At 43.8% G+C, this 22,330-nt stretch overlaps 2 protein-coding genes across 9 annotated transcripts in view; one reads left to right on the forward strand and one right to left on the reverse strand.

Annotated features, from left to right (window-relative positions):
• The window catches only part of Zzz3 (zinc finger, ZZ-type containing 3), a 66,947-nt gene extending 50,344 nt beyond the window's left edge, over window positions 1–16,603 (forward strand). For 4 of the 6 annotated variants that reach the window (XM_039102495.2, XM_063281986.1, XM_063281988.1 and 1 more), the window contains exons 5-13: window positions 605–752; window positions 838–953; window positions 1,432–1,503; window positions 2,398–2,499; window positions 3,239–3,334; window positions 5,503–5,655; window positions 9,804–9,938; window positions 11,676–11,776; window positions 12,030–16,603. In XM_039102495.2, the coding sequence (XP_038958423.1) occupies window positions 605–752; window positions 838–953; window positions 1,432–1,503; window positions 2,398–2,499; window positions 3,239–3,334; window positions 5,503–5,655; window positions 9,804–9,938; window positions 11,676–11,776; window positions 12,030–12,174 (1,068 nt within the window). In that variant the 3' untranslated portion in view covers window positions 12,175–16,603. The remainder of the gene's footprint in view (window positions 1–604; window positions 753–837; window positions 954–1,431; window positions 1,504–2,397; window positions 2,500–3,238; window positions 3,335–5,502; window positions 5,656–9,803; window positions 9,939–11,675; window positions 11,777–12,029) is intronic. The other 2 variants (XM_006233491.5, NM_001134549.2) reach the window with 2 other exon arrangements.
• The window catches only part of Ak5 (adenylate kinase 5), a 184,133-nt gene continuing 178,394 nt past the window's right edge, over window positions 16,592–22,330 (reverse strand). Inside the window, exon 14 of one of the 3 annotated variants that reach the window (NM_001108951.1) lies at window positions 16,592–17,713. In NM_001108951.1, coding sequence (NP_001102421.1) covers window positions 17,645–17,713 — 69 coding nt within the window. In that variant the 3' untranslated portion in view covers window positions 16,592–17,644. Of the gene's footprint in view, window positions 17,719–22,330 lie in introns of all 3 variants that reach the window. The other 2 variants (XM_017591007.3, XM_063282309.1) reach the window with 2 other exon arrangements.

Here is a 22,330-nt window from a genome sequence, read left to right on the forward strand (position 1 = left end):
TATGCAGTTAGCTATTTGCTTGGTTTTCTTTTGTAGGTTTAATTTAGAAATCTTTTAAATTCAGAGAGAAATGTGTTACACAAAGATAAACAGGTGTGTATTAAAATCACATACTCAGTGAAGATGCAAGAGTATGTTGCTTTTCTTCGGCCTAGATTTAATTTACCAGTTTTATTTTTAAGATGTCATAATTTGGAGCGAGGGATGTCACTGTGGTATAGCATTTGCATGTTTTGTACAAGGCCCCAAGTTTGATCCCCAGCACTGCAAGATAGAAACAGTTGTCATGATTATTATGTGGCAGGGGTGAGTAGGCCACAGCCTTGCGGCGAATGTCAAATCCTGTGTGTTTCATCATCTGTTGGATCCAGCACACTGGCCCTGCTTGTTCTCGGAGCTCACGGGTGTTGGCTGTGGTGTTTATGTGTAAATTGCTATGGATGCAGTAAATACCTCTGTATAGTGCAGTGTCAATACGCCGTGTTAGCGCCCATGAGTAGTGCTTACAATGTGCCTATTGCATTGAATTTACCTGTTATCTCCTGAGCTAAGTGTACATTGTCACTCTGGTATTTTTATTTTGTTTTGTCTTTTTCTGCCCCAGGCTGATATAGGGCTTCCATATCCACAGAGAGTTGTGCAGTTGCCGGAGATCGTGTGGGACCAGTACACCAGTAGCCTTGGCAACTTTGAAAGGGAGTTTAAACATCGCAAAAGACACACTAGGAGAGTTAAGTTAGTTTTTGATAAAGGTAAGAACCTATGTGATAAGAGTTTAATGAGGAAAATGTCTTGCAGCATCCTGACTGAATAATCCGTGTATGATTTTATTTTTAGTAGGGTTGCCTGCTAGACCAAAAAGTCCTTTAGATCCTAAGAAGGATGGAGACTCCCTTTCATATTCCATGTTGCCTTTGAGTGATGGCCCAGAAGGTTCGCATCATCGTCCTCAGGTAAGCAGTACCTGACTACCTGAGTGCCATGACGTGGAGCGCTTTGCTGATTTGTGTTCTTAACAAACAGTGAGAACACGAACCTTCAAGTTAAGAGGAATCTGCTTCCACTTTCTGTTGTTTATGCCCCAGTTTTCAAGTTGCAGGCTCTTATAAGATGTAACTTGTGTTGGTCACATTTGGGTTTTAAGGAATTTAAACGGGCATTGTGGGTGCTGTTCCTAGTCCCTCTGTACTGCAGAGTGTCACCAGGATTTCCAGTGTGGCCTTTTCTCAGTTGGACTGTTTTCAATTTTGATCCCATATTTCCCGTTTCTAGAGAGGAGTTATAAGAATATGAGAAAAAAAATCAGTAAATAGGTGATGTGTATTTTAAAAAATATGCAAAGATATTTTGAAAATTCTAAGACATGTCTTGTGTGCTCTTTGACTATACCCTTGATATTTTCCATTTATATAAAACCTTTTTTATATGCAGATGATCAGAGGTCGTCTGTGTGATGACAGCAAACCTGAGACCTTCAACCAGCTGTGGACTGTTGAAGAGCAGGTGACACGTGCACACTTGTTAGCGTCTTTGGGTTAGAAGGAGGTGTAGACTGTTATAGTAGACTTAGCACTACCAGGCAAGCGTTAACTATTGTGTTTAATTCTTTAAATTACAAGCTCAAAATATTTAGATGTACTTGTATACACCTTTTTGCATATTTTATGAATTTTGGATTTTGAAGACATACAAACAGAATTCTTAAAGAAAAAGAAGCTGGGTTTGAGAAGGAGGCTAGATGTGGGTGGATACTCTTAAAAGCAGCTGTGAGAAAGCAAAGCTGCAGGACAAGCAAGGCTGTTTCCAGTTGCATTTCAATTTCTGCTGTGGGGGCTGAGAAGCTAAACTGCGTTAGGGTCACCTGTGCTGGAGTCTGGTTCCCTTCAGTGGGATTGAGGGTGTATAAAAAGGCTCGGGGAAGCTTCATTTTATGTATAGATGGTTGTCTGTCTTAAGGTTTTAATATTCATTCAGGTGCCTGGATGACAGATCACACAAAAGAGGAAGAGTCCCTTATTCTAAATCCAGTGAATTTGCATGTTTTCTGTTAAAGCTGAAGGGAGCCATATTCCAGCAAGAAAGGATAGTTGAGAAGCTGTGCTTACTGAGATGGATACAGCCCCAGTACACCTTCCTGGCTTTTGTGCTGCTTTGTCATGGAGGTGACTGGAAGAGCCTCTATACGGGTGTCTCCTCTAATCTCACTCTGTGCCCGTGGCATCTTACGTTCCTAAGTGGACTGTTTTCTACCTGAGAATCTCTACTAATGTGATATGACGTCCAGATTGGAAAGCACCTGCTGTGCTCTGAGTGAACCGTGAATGTATCTAGTCAGAACTCCAGGATCTTAAATGGAATCCTTTATTCCCTTAAAATTTGGTTTTGGGTTTGGTACAGAAAAAACTTGAACAGCTACTCCTGAAGTACCCTCCTGAAGAAGTAGAATCTCGGCGGTGGCAGAAGATTGCTGATGAACTGGGCAACCGGACAGCCAAACAGGTGATGGGGATTGCTGCAGACTGAGTGGCAGATGGTTTCCGGTGGGCAGTTCTGCAGCCACACCAGCACAACTGATAACCATTGCTAGCTTTGGTGTACGGTAGTTTTAAATTGATTAGTACTGCTATTTTTGATAAGAAAGCAGAAAGTTGATAGCAGAAATAGCATAAATAACACTTCTTTGTGTCAATGTAAAACATTTAATATATGTATGTGTATGTATACATATGTATGTACCTTTGTGTGTGTGTGTGTGTGTGTGTGTGTGTGTGTGTGTGTGTATGTATGCTCATGCATGCATTGGACCTTGCATCTCCTGAGTGCTTAGTGAATGTGCTGACAGTCCTCTTTGTTAGACTGTGCTGTTGGATTTTGAGGCATCTCATTAATACCATCCCTGATTGTCTTTCTGAGAATGGACACTGTAGTGTCCTTCATCATGCCCGTCTATCTGTGTCACTGACAGAGAGGGCCGCTGTAGTGTCCTTCATCAGCCCGTCTATCTGTGTCACTGACAGAGAGGGCCGCATATGTGCTCCTCAGTGCTCACCAGTGGAATGATTGTTTAGCTTTGGAATCAAAAAAACTTATTACTTGAATTGGTTTTGTCTAGGTTTTTACTTATAAATGTCTTTGATGACAATTTAAAAGTTTACTTCTTGATTTAGTTGTTAGCACTTAAAACTTCTCAAATATCACATTATTTCATTATGTTGAAAGAGCTGTCATGTTTCTTTAGGTTGCCAGTCGTGTACAGAAGTATTTCATAAAGCTAACTAAAGCCGGCATACCAGTTCCAGGCAGAACACCTAACTTATATATATACTCCAGGAAGGTAAGGAGTATAGACAGGAGCAAACCTCAGGGAGGATCTCTGGGTTCGGAACTGCTGTGTGGGTGTGTGTCAATGAAGTGCGCTCCTCTTCATTTTGACATTTCGCTGTGTAGAGTATAAATGCAGACTAAGACTCCATTGTTGCTGCTTAGAAGAATACACTGAGTTTTAAGAGTTCTTCATTGAGGGGTTGGGGATTTGGCTCAGTGGTAGAGCGCTTGCCTAGCGAGTGCTAGGCCCTGGGTTCGGTCCCCAGCTCCAAAAAAAAAAAAAAAAAAAAAAGAGTTCTTCATTGTTTTCTTGGGAGTAATTATGAATGAGTACTACTCCAAGCCTTTTTATACTATGATTCTGTGTTGGGAATGTCTTAGTGATGTTAGCCTTCAAATGTAGGCCTGATTTCTCTGTGCTCTGTTGCGCAGACTGGAAATGTTACTGAGATGTTGAGCCCTCAGTGCAGTTGTAAGTAGTGTTCTCTCCCTGCCACTTCACAGTGAGAATACTGACAGGTGGCTGTTATGTCAGAAGCACACAGTGTTCTCAAACCTTTTTAATAGAAAGGCACAGTAGGCCATAATAACATACGTAAATTGTAAACTACTAAGCTGAGAACCATTGATTTTAGAGACAGAATCTCACTGTGTAGTTGGCCTAGAACTCGCTGTGTGGGTCAGGATTTGTGGTGGTCCTCCTGCCTCTGCTGGGAAGCAAGTACTAGGATTGTGGCTGAGTGCTAGTGTGCTGCTGGTTTCATAACTAGTGCCAGGCAGCCTTTTGCCCCCTCCCCCATTGCTTCAAAGTTCTAGGGAGGAAATGAGGGCCTTTAGCATTCAAGGTAAAGGGTCCACAGGAAGTCACCAACATGATAAGTCCTTATGACATCTCCTTCCTTACACCACTTTCAAATGTTACTCGGTAATGCTAGTTTATAGAATTCTACATTAAGAAGATTGTTTAAATAGTTCACGTCTTAGAATTTTTTTTAAAGATTTATTTTATTGTTTGAATTATGTCTATGTGGGCATGTGTATGTGAGTGGTGGTTCAACAGAGGCCTGTGGCATTGATTTTGGTTTTCTGTTTTGTTTGTTTTTTTTCTCCAGTTTTTCAAGACAGGTTTTTTTCTGTGTGGCTTTCCTGGAACTCATTCTATACACCAGGCTATCCTCACACTCTCTTGTGCAGGGATTAAAGGTGTGGACCACCACTGCCTGGTGTTTTAAGTTTGTGTTTTATGTACCAATGAACTATAGAGACTTTACAGCCTTGGATTACAGGAACCTCGTACACAGGCTCGTGACAGTTCAGCCTGTCAGCTTACACCTGTCATGGTTCTTACTTCATCCTCGTCTTCAGGGCCCCTCCCTCTTCTCCTTTCTCTCTTCCCTCTTTTTTCTGTGCTGTGGTTCGAACCCAGGACTTAATTGATGCTGAGCAAATGTTTGGCTATTGAGCTATATCCTCAACCCCTTAATAATTTTTCTAAATTAATTGTATTAATGTGTTGTTTTACACCTTGCATTATTACAACCAAGAGTTAATAAAGACCAAAAAGGAATAGTACTAGCAAAGTCTAAATTTGGTCCATTGTGTGTGTAGTCTCTTGTAAGTTAGTAGACATTGTGGCTGTTAAGGTCTAGAATACCACACTCATAATGGCTCTGGGCCATGGTGAGATCTGTCCAGTGGTTCTGTTCGTGTCCGTGGTATGTACTGGCATGAGTGGTATCTGCATTAGCCGCTGGTATGAGAGCTGTGCCACCACATAGCTCTAATCCACTTCTACCACTGCCTCACTATGAAGCTCCCCTCCTCCTGCCCATGCTTGTCTGTCTCCCAGTGAACGGTGATGGCTGCTTTGCTTTGGAGGAATGTCACAAGGATGAAGTGATAATGCCATAAAGCACGTGGTCGCTCAGTGCTAGGTGATTGTTTTATAGACTCAGATAGTGTGGAAACCTCTCTCTCTCTCTCTCTCTCTCTCTCTCTCTCTCTCTGAGTAGTTATTTGACTGGCTTCAATCATTTTATCTTCTTTGATTTTCTGTGTAAGTTGATCATAAGAGTCTGTGCAGCCAGCATTGAGTACTGTAACTGGTAGGGTGTGTATGGTTTTGATTCTATTAATGATTTCTCACTCTCTCACTAAAACAATTGTTTTCTCCTGTAGTCCTCAACGAGCAGGCGACAGCACCCCCTTAATAAGCACCTCTTTAAACCCTCCACTTTCATGACTTCACATGAGCCACCAGTGTACATGGATGAAGATGATGAGCGGTCCTGTCCCCATAGCCACATGAGCACTGCTGTCGAGGAGGCCTCAGTAAGTTACTCCCTGTTTTATACAGCTGACTGTACAATAGGAAATAAATGATTTTCTGATTATCCCTGCTGACATGTCCCCTTTAAGAGTTAATATGCTTTTAGTTTTTTTTTTTTGTTTGTTTGTTTGGTTTTTTTTTGAAGATTCAGCATAGGTGTAAGAAGAGTAGCCCAGTGAACCTGTATTCTGTCTCTGAGCTTCTGTAATTGTCACTGGGCAGTATTTGGTTTACACATCATCCCACCCAGGTCCACTTCAGCTTAATTTGGAGGGAGTTCCAGACACTAAATTGAGGTTTCTGAGAAGGTAACTTTTCCTGTAGTGGAATATTTGCTTGCCCCAGTAGGATGTGTGTACACATACTCGCTCAGGGCCCTGTACATGCTAATAAGCACTCTACCAGCTAAGCTCTACTCACAAACTTGGCTATTTATTACTTGTTTGTTTGGATCCAAAGAAAGGCAGTAAAGGGGGGGGAGTGTTAAAACCCTCCTGTCCTTTTTCTTCCCCATGCTGGGTTTGTCCACAGAGTTGCCACAGTGTGGGTTGTATGGACTGAGTCCTTTGTGTCATTAACTTGTTCTTCTGCTCTCAGTTTTCTGTAAAGTGGTTGATTGCTTGCTTGAAGAATATACACTCATACTCTGATTGCATAGAATCAAAGCAGGAGATTTAATGATAGTTAGCAAGGAAAGATACTTCTTTCTTTTAGATAACTATGTAGTGAGTGTAAAGTTGTTTCCCTTTAAATTTTCCTCTGGAAATGCTCATACCTCATCTTTAAAGTACAGCTTCTGTGTGTGGTTTTGTACTTTGTGATTGTTAGAATGATTCATTTGAAGAAATATTTACCTAAACATGTAACGGGCTGTGCTAGGAGTTTGATAAGGAGTTCTTCTAAATCCTTATCAAAATTAGGCTTCTTTATTGATCACATAAATTAGTATTTGTTAAAGTCCTTCAAAGGAATAAAAGGAGCCTTCATAGAGATTTAAGAGGTACTTAGTTTAGATAGGAAGTTTAAGAGGAAGACCGGAGAAAAGTGTCAGTGAAGATGGTATTTAAAGACTGATTAAAAAGTAGCCATGTGAGTCACAGCTAAGGTCACTTCCATTGATTCTTGAGTGCCTCCCTTATGCCAGGTCTCTGTCTTGTCCTAGAGACCACCCCATCCTCCTCCCCATGCTCCCTTTCTCCAGTTCCCTCCTTTATTTGCTGCTTATATAACCATTGTATTCCTCCTTCTAAGTGAGATTCAAGCTTCTTCGCTTGGGCTTTTCTTCTTGTTTAGCTTCTGTGGGTCTGTGGAATATAGCATGGTACCTGTACTTTATGGCTAACATCCACTTATAAGTGAGTACATACCATGCATGTCCTTTTCAGTCTGGGTTACCTCACTCAGGATGATATTCTCAAGTTCCATCCATTTGCCTGCAAAACTCATGACGTCTTTGTTTTTAATAGTTGAATAGTATCCCACTGTGTAGATGCACCACCTTTTCTTCATCCATTCTAAAGTTGAGGAACATCTAGGTTGTTTCCAGCTTCTGGCTATTGTAGACTCTTGGGGCTCTCAGTCTGAACTATCAACCAAAGAACATACACAGGCCAGACCCAGACCTCCTCGCACATATGTGGAAGATGTACAGCTCAGTCTTCACATGGGTCCCAAATGGCAGGGGTGGGGGCTATCCCACAGTTGTTTCCTGTCTGTGGGATATGTTCTTCTAGCTGGGCTGACTTGTCTGGCCTCATTGGGAGAGGAAGCGCCTAGCTCCACTGAGTCTTGAGGGACCAGGATATGGGGATACCCAGGGAGGCCTCCACCTGCTCAGAGAAGATTGTCGGGGACGAGTAACTGGGAGGGGAGCAGTGAGGAGGATGTTAAGTGAATAAGTAAAAAAATTTAATTTAATTTAAAAAATTAGTCATGTGAACGGGTGGCAGAACATTTAAAACAAGCACTCAGTGGTAGCCCTGGATTCAATTCCCACTAAAACATTTTTTTAAAAGTTGACCAAATAATGTAATAGATTAAATTAGATTTAACTTTTTGTTGGTATCATTTATATTTAAACACTACTAATGCAAATCGTATTGATTACTGTTTTGGGAGGCAGTCAGTCCCTCTGTAGCCTAGGAATGTCTTGAAATTGATAATCCTTCTACCTCAGCATCCTTAGAGAGCTAGAATTAAAAGCATGTATCACCATGCCTTTCTGATCCACATAGCTATTTAAAATGTGTATTTATGAGTCTTTTGATAACATATGTAGGTTTCTCTCTCCAGAGATGCAGCTGCTAAAAAAATTCAGTGTGCATAATTTACTCCTTGGTTTGAAAAATCTGTGTTCCACCTTAGTCGTATTTGAAAGTTGTCTCTTTTAGGTAACATTTGAGATAGTATAACTCAGCTTTTGAGTATACAGTTGAGTATGTTACTAAGTCATTTCTGTTACAGTGCAGTCTCAGATATTCTCCACTCCACTACCTGAAACTCTCTGGACAGCATTCTTCCAGCTCCTTGTACCCACATCCTCCGTGCTGTCTGGACAAATTTGACAAAGGAAAGAAAGCATCAGTAGGATCTCTCTGTGTCTATAGAGTCACCCATCTGTACTAAAAATGTGGAGACTTAATAATAGTTACAGAACTTTGAAATGGAAGAAAGATGGGAGTGGAGTGTAAAACTGAAGAAGCGTTTATCTAGTTGAAGATCTTGAACCTGACATTTAGTACTAGTTGACAGACTTGTGTCATAACAGAGTTAGTTAGTTAGATAATGCAAGATATTTATGTCTTGGGCTGCTGGGTGTATCATGAAAATAAGGGCTCACGTCATCAACTAATTAATTAATTTCACTAATGACCTGAAGCAGTTGTTTCAACTTCTGTAAGCATCCATTTCCTTAATGTGAAAAGAAGCATAGTAGTAAATGACACCTAACCTGACCGTGGATGAGATGAGATCTTACCTTATCCAGGGTTGAGGATTCATAGAACTTGGGCATTGGATTGATGGGAAACCATGCAATCAGTCATTAAGGAACAAAGGATCCTGGGTAGCAGGGCAAGATTGGGCAAATAGAAAATCTAGATAGGGATTGGGTGCCTCAGTGGGCTTTTTAGGCTTGAGGAGAGATGGGGAGCGAGCAGCATCTGAGAGGCTGACGTGCTGTTTTGGAGCAGACATCACTACCTGAAGGCAAGGTCAAGGGGGTAGCTCAAGAATGGGGACCAGAGAAAGATTGGAACTGAGAGCAGATAGACCACAGACAGACAATCGGACACTATGAGAGTCTTAGCATTGCCAGCATAGCGAATGGTCTTCTCAGTAATATGAGCACACAGATATTGCAGGTCACTTTTGGAAGGAAATTGCTGGTAAATTGTAGAGTTGGGAATTAGTACTGAATTTTACATCTTGTAGTCAGTGTTCTATGAACCTCTTGAAGTATTTATATAGTGCACAGTGCTTTCTAAATAGCCAGAATGATTGAATGGAAGTGGGTGACTTGAGTGAAAAGTGTGCGTTTTAATCAGTTATTACAAATGCAGAGTATAAAGCATGGACAGAGACTTGTTTAAAAACCACCATGTTACAGAGGCAGATGTGAAAGCTGAATAGGAAGAGGTCGGATACGAGGCTTCTGAAGCAGCCCTGCTGACCATAGGCTTTGACACTGTGTGGCAGGTGGAGTCATTCCATACCCTTATACCATGAGGCAGTGTAGCTCACCTGAGCCTTAGAACAGTAATGAAAGTCATGTAAAATTGGAGGGTGGGCCAGAAAGATGGGTCAGTTTGTAAAGTGCTTACTGCATGGCACAAGGACCTAGATTTGGCTCCTCAGCACCCATTTGAAAACGTGGGCACGACATACGTGGGCAAGCCCAGTGCTGGGGGGCAGAGATGGAGGAGCAGTGGTGCCATCAGCCAGCTGCTCTAGCTGAACTGGTGAGCAAACATAGAACACACCAAAGTGCCGGCATTCGTTTTCTGAGTCTTAAAAGTAATAAATGTCAGCAGAAGTATCATCAGGACTGTTTTTCTCACAATTAGTCTTTTTTTTTTCCAGAGCTGAGGACCGAAGCACTACAATTTTTAATTATCAAACTAACACTTTTATATTTGGTTCTTTTTAACAGGATGAAGAAAGCATTCCTGTCATTTATAGGAGTTTACCTGAATATAAAGAACTATTACAGTTTAAAAAGTTAAAAAAGCAGAAACTTCAACAAATGCAAGCAGAAAGTGGGTTTGTGCAACATGTGGGCTTTAAGGTAAGCAAGTGACTCTCGTTTAGTTTTTGAAAGGATGAGAAAGAGGTTCTCTAAGTGGCTGCTGGATTATTCAACTCTGAAATCTCTAAGCACTCAGGGTATTCTAAGTGTTCTTTATACATAACATGCAAAGGTGTGCCCATGGTTGTGACACAGTCTGGTGTTCTTTGTGGAGAAGAGCATGATCAGTTGTTGATCCTGTGAGTTTGAGGCCAGCCAGGGATATGTAGTGAGACTCTGTCTTAAGATTAAATTAAAATCCTAGAGATTAAACAGCTAAGGTAGCTGAGCAGTAATTGAGTACAACCTGAAAATGCAAATGTGAGGTAGGAAAGGCCCAGAGAGACTGGAGACCTTGTCGAGGAGTTAGACAGTCCTGAGAGGTCGGGGAGCAATGCAAGACCTTAGACTAGAGAGCAGCAGTGTGGCGTTTGTGTTTCAGGAACATGAGTTTGCTGACTTCTAGGAAAGCACCAGATTCACACTCTTAATTGGTCACTGTTACTGAATTTTCAAAAGCAGCTTTTTCATCTATTTTAATGTAATTAGAAATACATAAGTGGAGTGAGTGGGGCTGGAGATGATTCTGGCTCTGCTGTGGGGCCTGGATTAGAAGAAGGTGAGAAAGAGACAGGTGCCATCTTGGAGATTCCTCTTAGGATATTGCGCCATTGTCGTTGTGGTCTTTATGAGGGCTGTGCTTAGTTAATTAGGTTGGAGAAAGTCACAGTAAGACCATAATGTGATGTTGCTCTTTTCATGTGATAAAACTTGCTGGTCATTGGAGTAACCCTTTCCTCTTTACCCTTCAGTGACCTCCTCCATCTTAAGGAACTTTCCTAATTGGCATCTAGCTTTTTTGGGGAGGAAACTGAGTCTTCTCCTAACTGGGATGTAGATGTCAGCCATGACTTAATAGGTAGTGTGTTGTCAGAGAATCTAGGAATGACATTTCCTTTGTGCCCTATAAGGTCACTGTTCTGTTGCTGTGAAGAGACATCATATGAAAACTCTCAGAAACAGTTAATTGGGGGCCTGCTTGTGTGATGGAAAGCAAGCTGACAACCTGATCTGCAGGCAGTGGGCAGACGAGATGAGGGCACTCAAAGCCCACTCCAGCGACACACCTCCTGATCCTTCCAAAATAGTTGTACCAATCAGAGACCAAGCATTCAAATATATGAGCCTGTAAGGGCTGTCCTCATCCAAATCACAGTTCTTCCGTTTCCACAATCCTCCACTAAGGCAGTCTGCAGTGCACTACCCTGTGGAGAACAAGCTGTGTTTGCCTCCTTGTCATTGTAGGCTTCGTTCTTTGGGGACATTCTGATGACTCTCCATAGAGGAGTCTGACACTGAGTGTCAGCCAGTGACACTGTCTATTCCTGGGGCAGCTCTGGCTCTGGTGTGACTCAAGTGTTCACAGTCACTCACTGGTTTCAAGTGAATGTTTAGTAGTGGCAAAATAACTTTGAGGTGTTTGACTTACAAACTTCTGGGATAGATAGAGTCTCATCTAGCAGTAGTATATGAGCTTGAGTGGATGGATAGAGTCTCATCTAGCAGTAGTCTGAGCTTGAGTGGACGGACCTTTATCTGCTCCCCTGAGAATTCTGTCTGACTTAAGCCAGTGTGTTATCACAGCTTGGAGGAAGGGTCTGTCTTTGTCCTATCATGTGCTTCCTGGGAGAGAAGAAGCACGGCCACGACCTCTCTGAGTCTCTGTGTCTGTTGCAGTGTGATAACTGCGGTGTAGAACCTATCCAAGGTGTCCGGTGGCACTGCCAGGATTGTCCTCCAGAAATGTCTTTGGATTTCTGTGACTCTTGTTCAGACTGGTAAGTATTTATTTGGGGACAATAACCTCAAGCAGGAAACTTTATTTCCAAACTTCTTTAGAGTGTAACTACATGTTTATGCATTAGATTTAATTCTAAGCAATTAAAATCTTCCTTAAATCACATCACATCTCAAGCAGATTTCTATGAAAGCTTTCTGAGAGATTAAGTGGGGGGATTTTGTAATAGCTAGATCAAAATGGATCTGGAGTCCTGTAATAATAATGAGTCTGTGTATTTTTCACTTGTGCAGCCCACATGAAACGGATATTCACAAGGAAGATCACCAGTTAGAACCTGTTTATAAGTCGGAGACGTTCTTAGACAGAGACTACTGTGTGTCCCAGGGCACCAGTTATAGTTATCTTGACCCCAACTACTTCCCCGCCAACAGATGACATGGAAGAGTGTTGCACTAGTCCTCGTCAACACACAGCAGTGGCATCATTATTAATGGTGTGCACAGTTTGCACACTCACAGCATGAGAGCTCCCCGAGTGTTCTCGTCAAGTACAGCTCTGCACTGTGTGGCTGTAGGTCCGCAGCTGAACCTTCCTGGTGAGCCGAGAGGTTCCTTGGTGAAATCTTCACCACAACTTAAAGCCTTGTAGGTGGTGATGCTAAATGGGTGAGGTGGAAACAAGAGCACACATTAATGCCAGAGTCAATTCCAAAGGTTTTAAAGACCTCGGTCATAAATATGATAATGAAAGACAAAGTATTTATATTAAATCAGTTTAGTAGCTTTCAGTTTTGTGAAGATAGTTTTCAGCGCAGAAACAGACGTAGAGACGAAGTTTTAACCAGTGATGGTGTTTGCTTCTAGGACGTGTACTCTAAAAGAACTCACTGTCTGGTGGTCACTGATCGCCTGTAGTAGACTGGAGCTGCTTAACGGTTTGATACCTAACTTAATCACGATGAACTGTCCGTACCAAGAGCAGAGCGAGAGATAGCTGTGGCTTTGCTTCTGTAGCCAGCTCATGGGGTGTGAGTGTCATGAAGTTGTCACGCAGATATATTTTTAATGTCATGTTATATGAGATGATCATGTGATGTGTACAGACTATGTTGAGAAGTGCCAGTGGTAGTAACTGTAAAGTCTGACTCACAACATTAACCCTTTAAAGTACACAGCCTTCTGCCTCTGTGTGGAGTTGTCAGTACAGCTCGTCAGAGAAAACTGCCTAATATAAAAATCATATATATGGTGATAATTTCTCCCTCTTTTGTAGTCTGCACAAGATCCATAAAAGATTGTATTTTTATTACTATTTAACGAGTGATTAAATGTAGTCTGCACAGTGAGCAAGAGTTCACAATTCTTTTATACTGCTGGATTTTGTTGTGCATCATTTAAAACATTTTGTATGTTTCTTACCTGTGTATACAGTATGTTCTTGAATAATGTTCATTTGTCAGGAGAACTGTGAGAAATAAACTATGTGGACATGTTTGTTTATATTATAGAGAGCTTGTTGTGAATTCCTTGGGTCAAGTTTCGATTTTTTTTTTTTTTTAAACAAGTGAAAAAGTAGAATTTGTTATTTAAAAGTCTGCTTTTCGGCTGTATTTGCCTTCTGTTCTTTACAAAGGTGAAGCTGTATTGTGCTGGTGTTCTCATGTAGCGGCTGAGACACTGCACAGCGAGGTGCTGACTAATGTCCAGGTGTGGGACCTGAATACAAGTTAAAGTTTTATTCTCGTAGGTTTTTCTTAATAAAATTAAGTTCCCGTGTGTTGGATCAAGTGGTTTCCAAAAATTATCAAAGAAAGAAAAGATAGTATATATTCTATGGTAGATGGAGTATTAATACTAGTTCTTAACATTGTTTTTTCCTGTTTTTTAAGTTCAGGGAATTCTTTAAAATACTCAGCAAGTTATTAAAATACCCTGAATTTTTTAATTAAGAAAAATACAGAATTTTAACTATAGAAAAGAGAAATTTAAATAATATATTGATTATGTATCACTGGTCATATTGATACAGTCTATTGTACCCAGAAAGAAAAGCTGACAGGCTTTTGTCTCTGGGCTATTAGTGAAGGAGAGGCAGTCTGATGATGTGGATCTCTGCTGGATGCTCCATGCGCATGCCGAGGGCTTCCTCCCCTCCCCCTCTGCAGTGCGCAGGGCAGGGCACCTCTCTGTATGGAAGTCGTACCAGGTAGTTGTGTAGATCCATCCAGAAGTCCCACAGGAAGTACAGTGTAGAAGGGGGGGAGTGACAACAGTGTAAGGACCACAAGAGCAGACGAACCTACCTGAGTATATTTTAAGACTGAGGTGATAATGTGGGGTTTTCCTGTTTGAACAGAAAATATTTTTATTTTGGATTTGTCAGCTCTAAGCACATTGTCCCCATGGCTTGCTGGGGACAATTCCTCGTGTTTTATTTGAGAGTTGAAGAAGTAGGCAGGCTGTTCTTTGCAAGTAGACCGTCTATCTCTCTTCCAAGGAATATTGGCTGCCCACAGTTGGAGTTGAGAAGTGGTGTCTTCAAGGCTCTTAGTATGTCAGATTTATTTCATGGTGTGTGATGCTCAAGTTCTTTGCTACTAACTGGAGGAACATTTGCTAACACCGGAAGCAGTTGCTGAGGTTAGGGAACAGTTTCCTTTCATGTGATGCACTGATAGCACATGCTGATTTAGCACTCTCTGTGCACTGTGCACTGTGGCAACTCATTGCATTCTCAGCCCAACAAAGCAGGTTCAAAAGAAGTTAAGTGACTCACCCAGGGTCATATTGGTAGGGAAGTGATAAGACTTTGTCTTTAACCACGATGGATCCCTTTGTCATTCTTGGTTTCCCAAGCAAGAACACCTCCATTGTCAGATACTCTGCGTTTTTCATGCCTTTTTTTCCTCATGCAATGCTAGAATACAAGACTGAGCCATGTCCATGTTTGTAATACAAGAGAGAGAGGCCCTTGTGTGGCTGGACAAGTGCCAGTATATCCCATTGTGACTGGGAGCACACATGCCTCTCCATCCCCTCTCACCCCGTCCCGTGGCTTTCCTTGACTCCTCTCCCCCTTCAGTTACATTAACTCACTGAACACAGTTACTGAGGTGTTAGGGATGGAGTTGAAGGGCTGGCAGAAAATGGCACATCACTGTACTAGATGATCTTCTGTAAGCAGCTGTGTGAGATCTACTGTGTGAGCTTTCGTACTCTGGAGCGCCCGGTTTAAACCTATGGTCGGGTGCACTGGAGGAAACCAGTGGTTTCCAGTGCATTTCCCTCTTTGAACTTATAGAGTTAAGTGTTCAGAGGAAGGGTTACTGCTAGTCATAGATCTCAGAGGACAGCAAGCCCGCTTCCAGGGTTTAAGCATCTGTTAAGTGGATTGATTTCTATTCTCTGACTTTTTAATAGATTCTCTATAAGTATTTGTTGGTTATGTGACCCAGTATTCTTCTTTAGAGGGTACTGGAGCCCAGTATATGAGGTGCTAGTGACTCTTGAAAAGCCCGTCACAGGGTACAGGGTCCCTTGACCTGCCCTGGAGGACAGTCTTTGCATCCAGCTTGACAATGAAGGGTGTGATCAGTCAATCAGATCGTATATCTTGGGTGTATCTCTGTCACATTTGCCATGACAGTTTGGGTCTTAGTCAAGTACCCTTGATTGAGTTCTAGGAACTAGTTACTGACTTGCAGCCTTTCTAATTGTATATGTGGGAAAAGTGAAGGCACTGAGAATGAAAACAGCAGTGACCTGTGTGGGGCCTCCTGCAAGAGAGAAGCCAGGAGCTTTGTGGAACTTGTAGACAGCAGAAGACAATGGTGCTCAGATAAGCTTAAGTAAAAGAAAATGATAAAGAAAAGTAATGCAGGAGCATGAGGAGCTCAGTCGCTTCAGTGTGAAAGGCTGAGCAACCCTCAGTGGCATTCTGGGAAGTAGCCGTGTGGGTCAGCTGCCGGGAGGAGGCAGGAGCTCTGATGCCATTGGTAAGGACCCGGGTCAGGGAGAGCTGGGTGCCCCTGGGTAGCTTTGAAGACAGGCAGTGCGGCTTGAGCCAGATGAGTGGGAGCGGGTGCCCCATTGATGGTGTCAGGAAGGGCACAGCACCAGTTTAGGTACAGCCATGACACAGGGAGTTTACACTTGTGTTCTGAGGTTGTCTGCATACACAACCTTTTGCTAGGGCAGAAACTGCTACAGTCCATTCATATTTTAAACTCCTGTGGCTTTATGATGTCACTTGGAGCCATTCACATGGGCGTTGTGTGTCTTAGCTGTTCTGTGGAGGAAAACTGATGTGCATTCCCAGGTACTGATTTCTGTTGAAGTTTTCCAAAGCAGCTGCCAACTAGCCCAGGCTGCCTGCCTGCTGCCTGCTGCCTGCTGCCTCATTGTGTCACCCAGAGCTGTGGGTGCAGGGTTTGCCAGTGTGTGCTGTGTCTTAGGTTGTCACCGTCTAGCAACACTTTCCATCCGTGTTCTAATATCCATGCTTCTTGTCAAGTGTAACACTTGGTAGTGGAAGCATTTCACGCCGTGTGATTTTTGGGAGCATGATACACCCTCTCTGGTAATAGAGGCCTAATTGTAACCAAAGAACTGAATTTCTTGTCTAGCACACACTAACATTTCTGTTTAGGAACCAGTGCTAGGGAAAAAGAAATATGGAAATAACCATGTATTATGAATATATTAACAATTTCTCTGTAATAGCTCAAATCTGGTCTATGGCCAAAGTTTAAGTCATATAAGTGGATCATAATTTTAAACTATTTACTGTTTGCTTCTGTTTGGAATGAAGGCTTTCAAATGCTTTCCAGAATGATGTGAGTTACAAATAAATAGAGAAAGAATCATCCTGGCTTCCATTTATTTCATTTGTACATAAATGTTTTGAGGAAAAAAATGATTTTAAAAATACAGTTCTGTCCTGGAAACGTATCAGCATTTGCTCACTCATTGAGGAAAAGACTCATGCAGACCAAACTGAAGGTTGTGTAGTGATTGAGTGCAAGACACAGGTATTCAGAAGACAAAAGCAGCTGCAGCTGAGCACAGACACCCACACTTCACTAGTCGGACGCATTGTGAAGGGCCCATGGAGCAGGCCCTTGACACAGGTATCTGCAGTATGTTAGGGAGTAATCGTCTCGGATCAAAACTACGTTGGTTTTGCCCAGTGAGTGCAGGAACAAGCCATCTCCCATACTTTTAAGTTATCTCTGTCTGTGGTGCTGATTTACATAATTGCTGGGACTCACTGCCCGGTGGAGAGGAGAGACTTGTACGGTTGGCCAGAGTCGTTAGCTCTTATGACAGTGTTCCAAGTAGCTAGTGTCCCAAAAGTGGGTGGGACTGACTGTCCTGTGTTGCTCTCTAAGAGAAGAAGCTGGACAATGTCATATTTTGAAATATTTCTGTCAGGTACTACTGGCTTGATACCTTGTGTCCCACTAGGGCTCTCGTCCCTCTCATGGATGGGAACTGGAGAACCAGCCAGTACTAGATGAGTTGTCCAAGCTTGTCCCCATGCTAACAACTCACACGAGGGAGGAACAAATAAACTGTTGAGAAGAAGGAAGCTGTGATGGAGAAGTGGGATACATTCTCCCTGTGGGATGGGTCAGGCTCCAGCTGGCCCTAGGCACAGTGGAACAGGCAGACCCCACACCCCTCTCTCCATCCAAAAACAAGTCTCAGAGTCGGAACAGTTGTCAGCATGGGAGAAAGGTGGACAGTCCGAAGTACACCATGCATGATTTCCAGAACCTCTCACAGGAGATGAGCTGGGAAAGAAGCAGCCAGCTGGGGGCATGTGGGATGGGGACAAAGTGAAACATGTCAAGGGTGGATTTCATGTGGTTCTGTTCCCACCTAACAGGTGTGCCTTTTCTCCTTCAGAAAACAGAGTCAATAGCTGTGCAGAGCTGAAGAAAAACTTGATCTGGTGTTCCCTCTGCGTTTACCTGTACTTGAAAGGAAAAGAGAGTTATTAACCTTCTCACTTAAATATTATCATTTTTTTTTTAAATGATGGAACAAGAATGCCTGCTTTTGCTCACTAACTGCCCACGCCCAGACCCACAGACTAGAGTGAAAAATGATTGCTTTAAAAGCAGGTCCTCGTGTCCTGCTTTTTACTAACAACACTCTGGAAGCAGAGGGTGGAGGGTCTCAGTGGTCTGTGCAGTGAGCCAGGCAAGGCCACACAAGGAGACCTTGTGTCCACAATAAATAAAATGTATAGCACTAAATTAAAATGAGAGCGCTTCACTACATAGTAATTAAGATGGCCCAACCCCCAAGGCTGACATCACCAAGCAGCTACGAGGTGAGACAACCAGAACTCTCCATTGCTGACAAAAGTGAAAAACTGGTCCGTCCACTTGGAAGGCATTACGGTTTCTTCAAACAGTAGCTCTGTTCCACACTGAGAATCCCAAGTGCCCCCAAACCTGCACAGGCTTCAGAGTTCAGACGTTTCATAGGTAGATGTCTAGGTCACTCAGCATTAGGATGCCATGAGCTAAAGACACGAGGAGACCTGAGTGCACACGAAGCCAAGTCTGAAAGGGGCACAGTCTGTAGTTCAGCCACAACAGTGAGAAGAGCAGGTGCAGCACATGGGAGAGGGGTAAGGAGGAATCTGGGTGGGGTTGCTTCACACTGCAGTCGTGCAGACGCAGTGTACACCACAAAGGCCTTGGAGTCAGCCATTGCCATTGGATGACAGTGCAGGGTCATTTATTGTGACTAACAGGCTGTTGGGCAACTTTGATAGTTGAGGTGGTTGGGGATGGGGTGATCTGGGAAACTCTTCTATTTTCCCTATTTTCCCGCTAACCTAACGGTGCTCTAAAACACCTAGACATCCAAGTAAGGAAGGACTGTGTTCAATGTATTGTTAGAAATCAAGGAGCACTTCAGTGTTAACCCTGAGAACGCTGACTGCATTGGGGCACTCAGATCAAGGTGGGAGTACAGCCTGGATTGTGTGCAGGATACAGCAGTAGAGGAAGCCAGCAACGTGGGAGTGGACAGAGGGTTCTTTCCTGGGTGTCCAGCCAGCCACTGGGCATTGTTCACACCCATCAGAAGAGAGGCCTGATCCCCCCGGAAGTGCTGCAGAGCCAGCATGCCTTAGACACAGCCCTGCTTGCCTTTGGAGAACTCATGTGGGGCTTTACCACCTAAGGAGGAACTCAGCTGCTGCCCAGCTGCCGTCCTGAGAGGCATGTCTGTCCGTGCCACTGATGTCCTGTGAGGGGGCTGTCGAGCTCTCATCTACAGAGGCTGCTGGAGCCAAAACATTTATAAATCAACTTGTAAAAGAGTTAGGGAGGATTAAGCTGGAACCATTGGCTGTCCTGGTGGAAAGTCACCATTTTGCTAGAGAGGGGAAACCCAGCTCTCCATCCTCACGAGGCTAGCAAAGCAGGAAAGAGCGGGAAGTCTATAGGCACACATTCGGCCTCTCTGTGGCAGCAGGCAGGGGTGGCTGTGGTAAAATATGATAGATCTCAGAAGTGGAGTCTTACAGAGCAAATGAAGTTAGAGGAACAGGTTTGACCCAGAGCCCTCGGTGTCCTCTGAATTTCCCCTCTGGTTCTTCTCGGGTTACTTCAATACTTCCCTCAATCCCAAAGCTCTCTGTCCAGCTCAGTTCCCATAGAGAATTTTAAAAGAAAAATAAGTGATTATTTTATCACTGTTTATAGCTGCAAAGGAACTGGACAGGACCAGTTGACGTGCACAGAACTAAGTTTTGTCTCCTGCTTTGTTTTGTTTTGAGACAAGGAGTTATGAAGCCCCAAATGGCCTTGAGCCACACCCTGTCCTGAGTCCTGGGACTACAGGCCTGTGTCACAACACCCAGCCTACCCGTCCGATTCTAACATCCGTCTTTGGTGCTTAGAACAGTTGGCTAACAAGATGCCAACTTGTCATTGTCCTCTGAGAGCAGAAGAGTTTGTGGGATTAGCATGGCGAGAACAAGATTCTTTGAGAGCAGATGTGAGCGAGGGCCAGCCTCTGCTGTGTGCAAGCAGTCTTGTGACTGCAGCAGCTTTCTTAGTCAAAATGAGTTTCATGATTTACGTCACCCCAGGAGCTCCAGTGCTGAGTCCTCGGACAATGTGTGATGTCATGGTGTGTTGAGTAGATAACTAGGTGAGCGGCTTTGCTTCTGAAGGATTTGCCTTCAAAGGTCTGAAACTTGATAGGAAGGGAGAAATATCCTGGCGAGTATAAAGTTAAACTTGCTGTTGCTGCTTTAAATCCCATCAGCAGGCACATGGGGACTGGCACTGGGGCCTGGTGGGTGCCCGTTTTCTTCCTACTTCTCTTTGCTTTCCTCTGGAGTCCTGGAGCTGGTGGCTTTCTGAGCTGCGGCTTTGGTTTTTGTGTCTTGGCAATGTGGGCTTCTAGAACCAACCGAGCAGTGACAGTGGGCTAGGGTTAGTGTCAGCACCACCGCCCTCTGTGCTGGCAACAGTGTCTGCCGAATACAGTGAGCTCATCCGCCCCAGTGTCCAGGCTGTGTCCCTGAGTGACCGCCCCGGGTGGGTGGTGGGACTCAGAAATGGGTCTAAAGCTTGTATTCCTTTTAAACTAATGGGAAAGCCCCCCAACCCCAGACCTCCATCCCCAAAGAATCCTACAGTAACAGACTGGAGGAATTCCAGGGGCCACTGTCAGCCCTATTTTATATCAGAAAGGGCTTTAAGTAAGCTGACTCGCCAAGGGTCACAAGTGTGCCCTGGGACTTTCCAACACCCAGAGGCAGCGTTTCCAGCAATATTTGGTCAGTGTTGGCACGTCTCACCCCCAAGTGCTTCGTTCCCAGCTACTTATTTAGTAGTGAATTCACCCACAGTGGACAAGCTCTCCCTCCCCTGGGCTAGTGCACCTATCTGTGGGGCTCTCCTAACAGTGGAGGCTGGTTCAGCCCAGGAGGAAAAGCTCGAAGGTTATGGCAGCTGCCTGCAGAACCCCGATGGAAGGGAGAAACCTGCTGTGTGGTTCCTTCCTCTGCTCGAGAGATGGAGCACTGTTTCTGTGTCACTCACACATCTAGGTGTGGAGTGTACTGTATGGACCTGGCAAGGTGGGGCAACCAAGCAATGAAGCACTGTCTCCCTGTGGTTCGCTGGTGTCCATTCTCAGTACTAACAAAGTAGACTGTAAATGCCACGTCTCTGTGGATCCGGCTGCCAGCATCCCCAGTGAGGAAGCCTTGAGGGATGAGCCATCGAGTCCTGGGAACTGGCTTCTTGGAGAACGAGAGAGGATTGTAAGGATTACAGAAGTCAGGTTTCTCTGAAAACCTTATTAGCTCAGTGTCATTCATCAGTGAGTCTGTGGGTTTAGATAAGGATGATTAAAGAGTGAGAGAAGGGATTTTTTTTTTCCTGATTCTCAGGAGGGATAAACTCTAAATTATGTCTGGCTTTTCCCAGTCTCAGGACTGAAGCAGATTCCCTGGTTGTTCCAGGCAGCACAAAATGGGAAACTTCCAAAATGATGTAGGTTGTGAAGATTCTTGGAGCCCTGAATTTCTTTTTCTTTTTCTGTTTCTTTCTGTTCCTTTCTGTTTCTCTCTCTCTCTCTCTCGCTCTCTCGCTCTCTCGCTCTCTCGCTCTCTCGCTCTCTCGCTCTCTCTTTCTCTTTCATTTTTATGTGTATAGTTGTACTGCTTACACATATCTGTGCCCCATGTGCATGCAGTGCCCTTGGAGAACAGAAGAGGGTGTCAGATCCCCCAGGACTCGACCTAACAGATGGTTGAGTCATCACATGGGTGCTAGAAATCAAGCCTGTGTCCTATGCAAGAGCGCCGGGCTCTTCCCAGCCCTGAGGTTGCAGGCCCATGCACACATGTGACGACACCGTGTTTGTTTACTAACGACTGCTGATCTTATTCAGGGGTGGGTACATGCATGCCAGTGTGCAGAGCCAAGAGGAGACAGCTCACGGTTGGCCTCTTCTGTCTTCTGTGTGGGTCCCGGGACCTGAGCTTAGGTCTCCAGGCTTCGCAGCAGACGCCGTTACCCGTTCAGACATTGCGGCAGCCTGTTTATTTTATTATCTTTGAGGTTTTCGTTTTGTTGTTTGTTTTTGTTTTTAAGTGACAAGTGGTTACAGGAAACCCTACAGAAAGAGTTCAACATCCAGGGATCATATTTAGAGGCACCATTTAGACCTCTCTTACCAAGGGTTCAGGATTCTGAAAAAATGGACTATGGGCAGGTCTAGGAGGTTGGGCATTCACTCTCAATCATTTAAGGAATCGATAATGTAGCCTCGGAGATCAGTTTGTTATGGCTGACCCGGGCCAGCCATCTTGGGAATAGCAGGAAGATCGTATCCTTGTACCGGTCCTTGGGTGACTTCCACAGCCTCTTAATAGCCCCTCCTCACCCTGGATCCTTTCTCCACAAGACAATGGGGTGAATTCCAGATGGGAGCTTTGGATTACCTCAGCCACCTTGTGGCTCCATTTTGACGTAGTCTTGCATGATTCTCCACCAGTCCTTAATGTCACAGACAAGTGAATGATCCTAGCCTAGGGGCCTCCTCTTTGG

This window comes from Rattus norvegicus, chromosome 2 (genome assembly GCF_036323735.1).
Source record: "Rattus norvegicus strain BN/NHsdMcwi chromosome 2, GRCr8, whole genome shotgun sequence".
Classification (NCBI taxonomy): domain Eukaryota; kingdom Metazoa; phylum Chordata; class Mammalia; order Rodentia; family Muridae; genus Rattus; species Rattus norvegicus.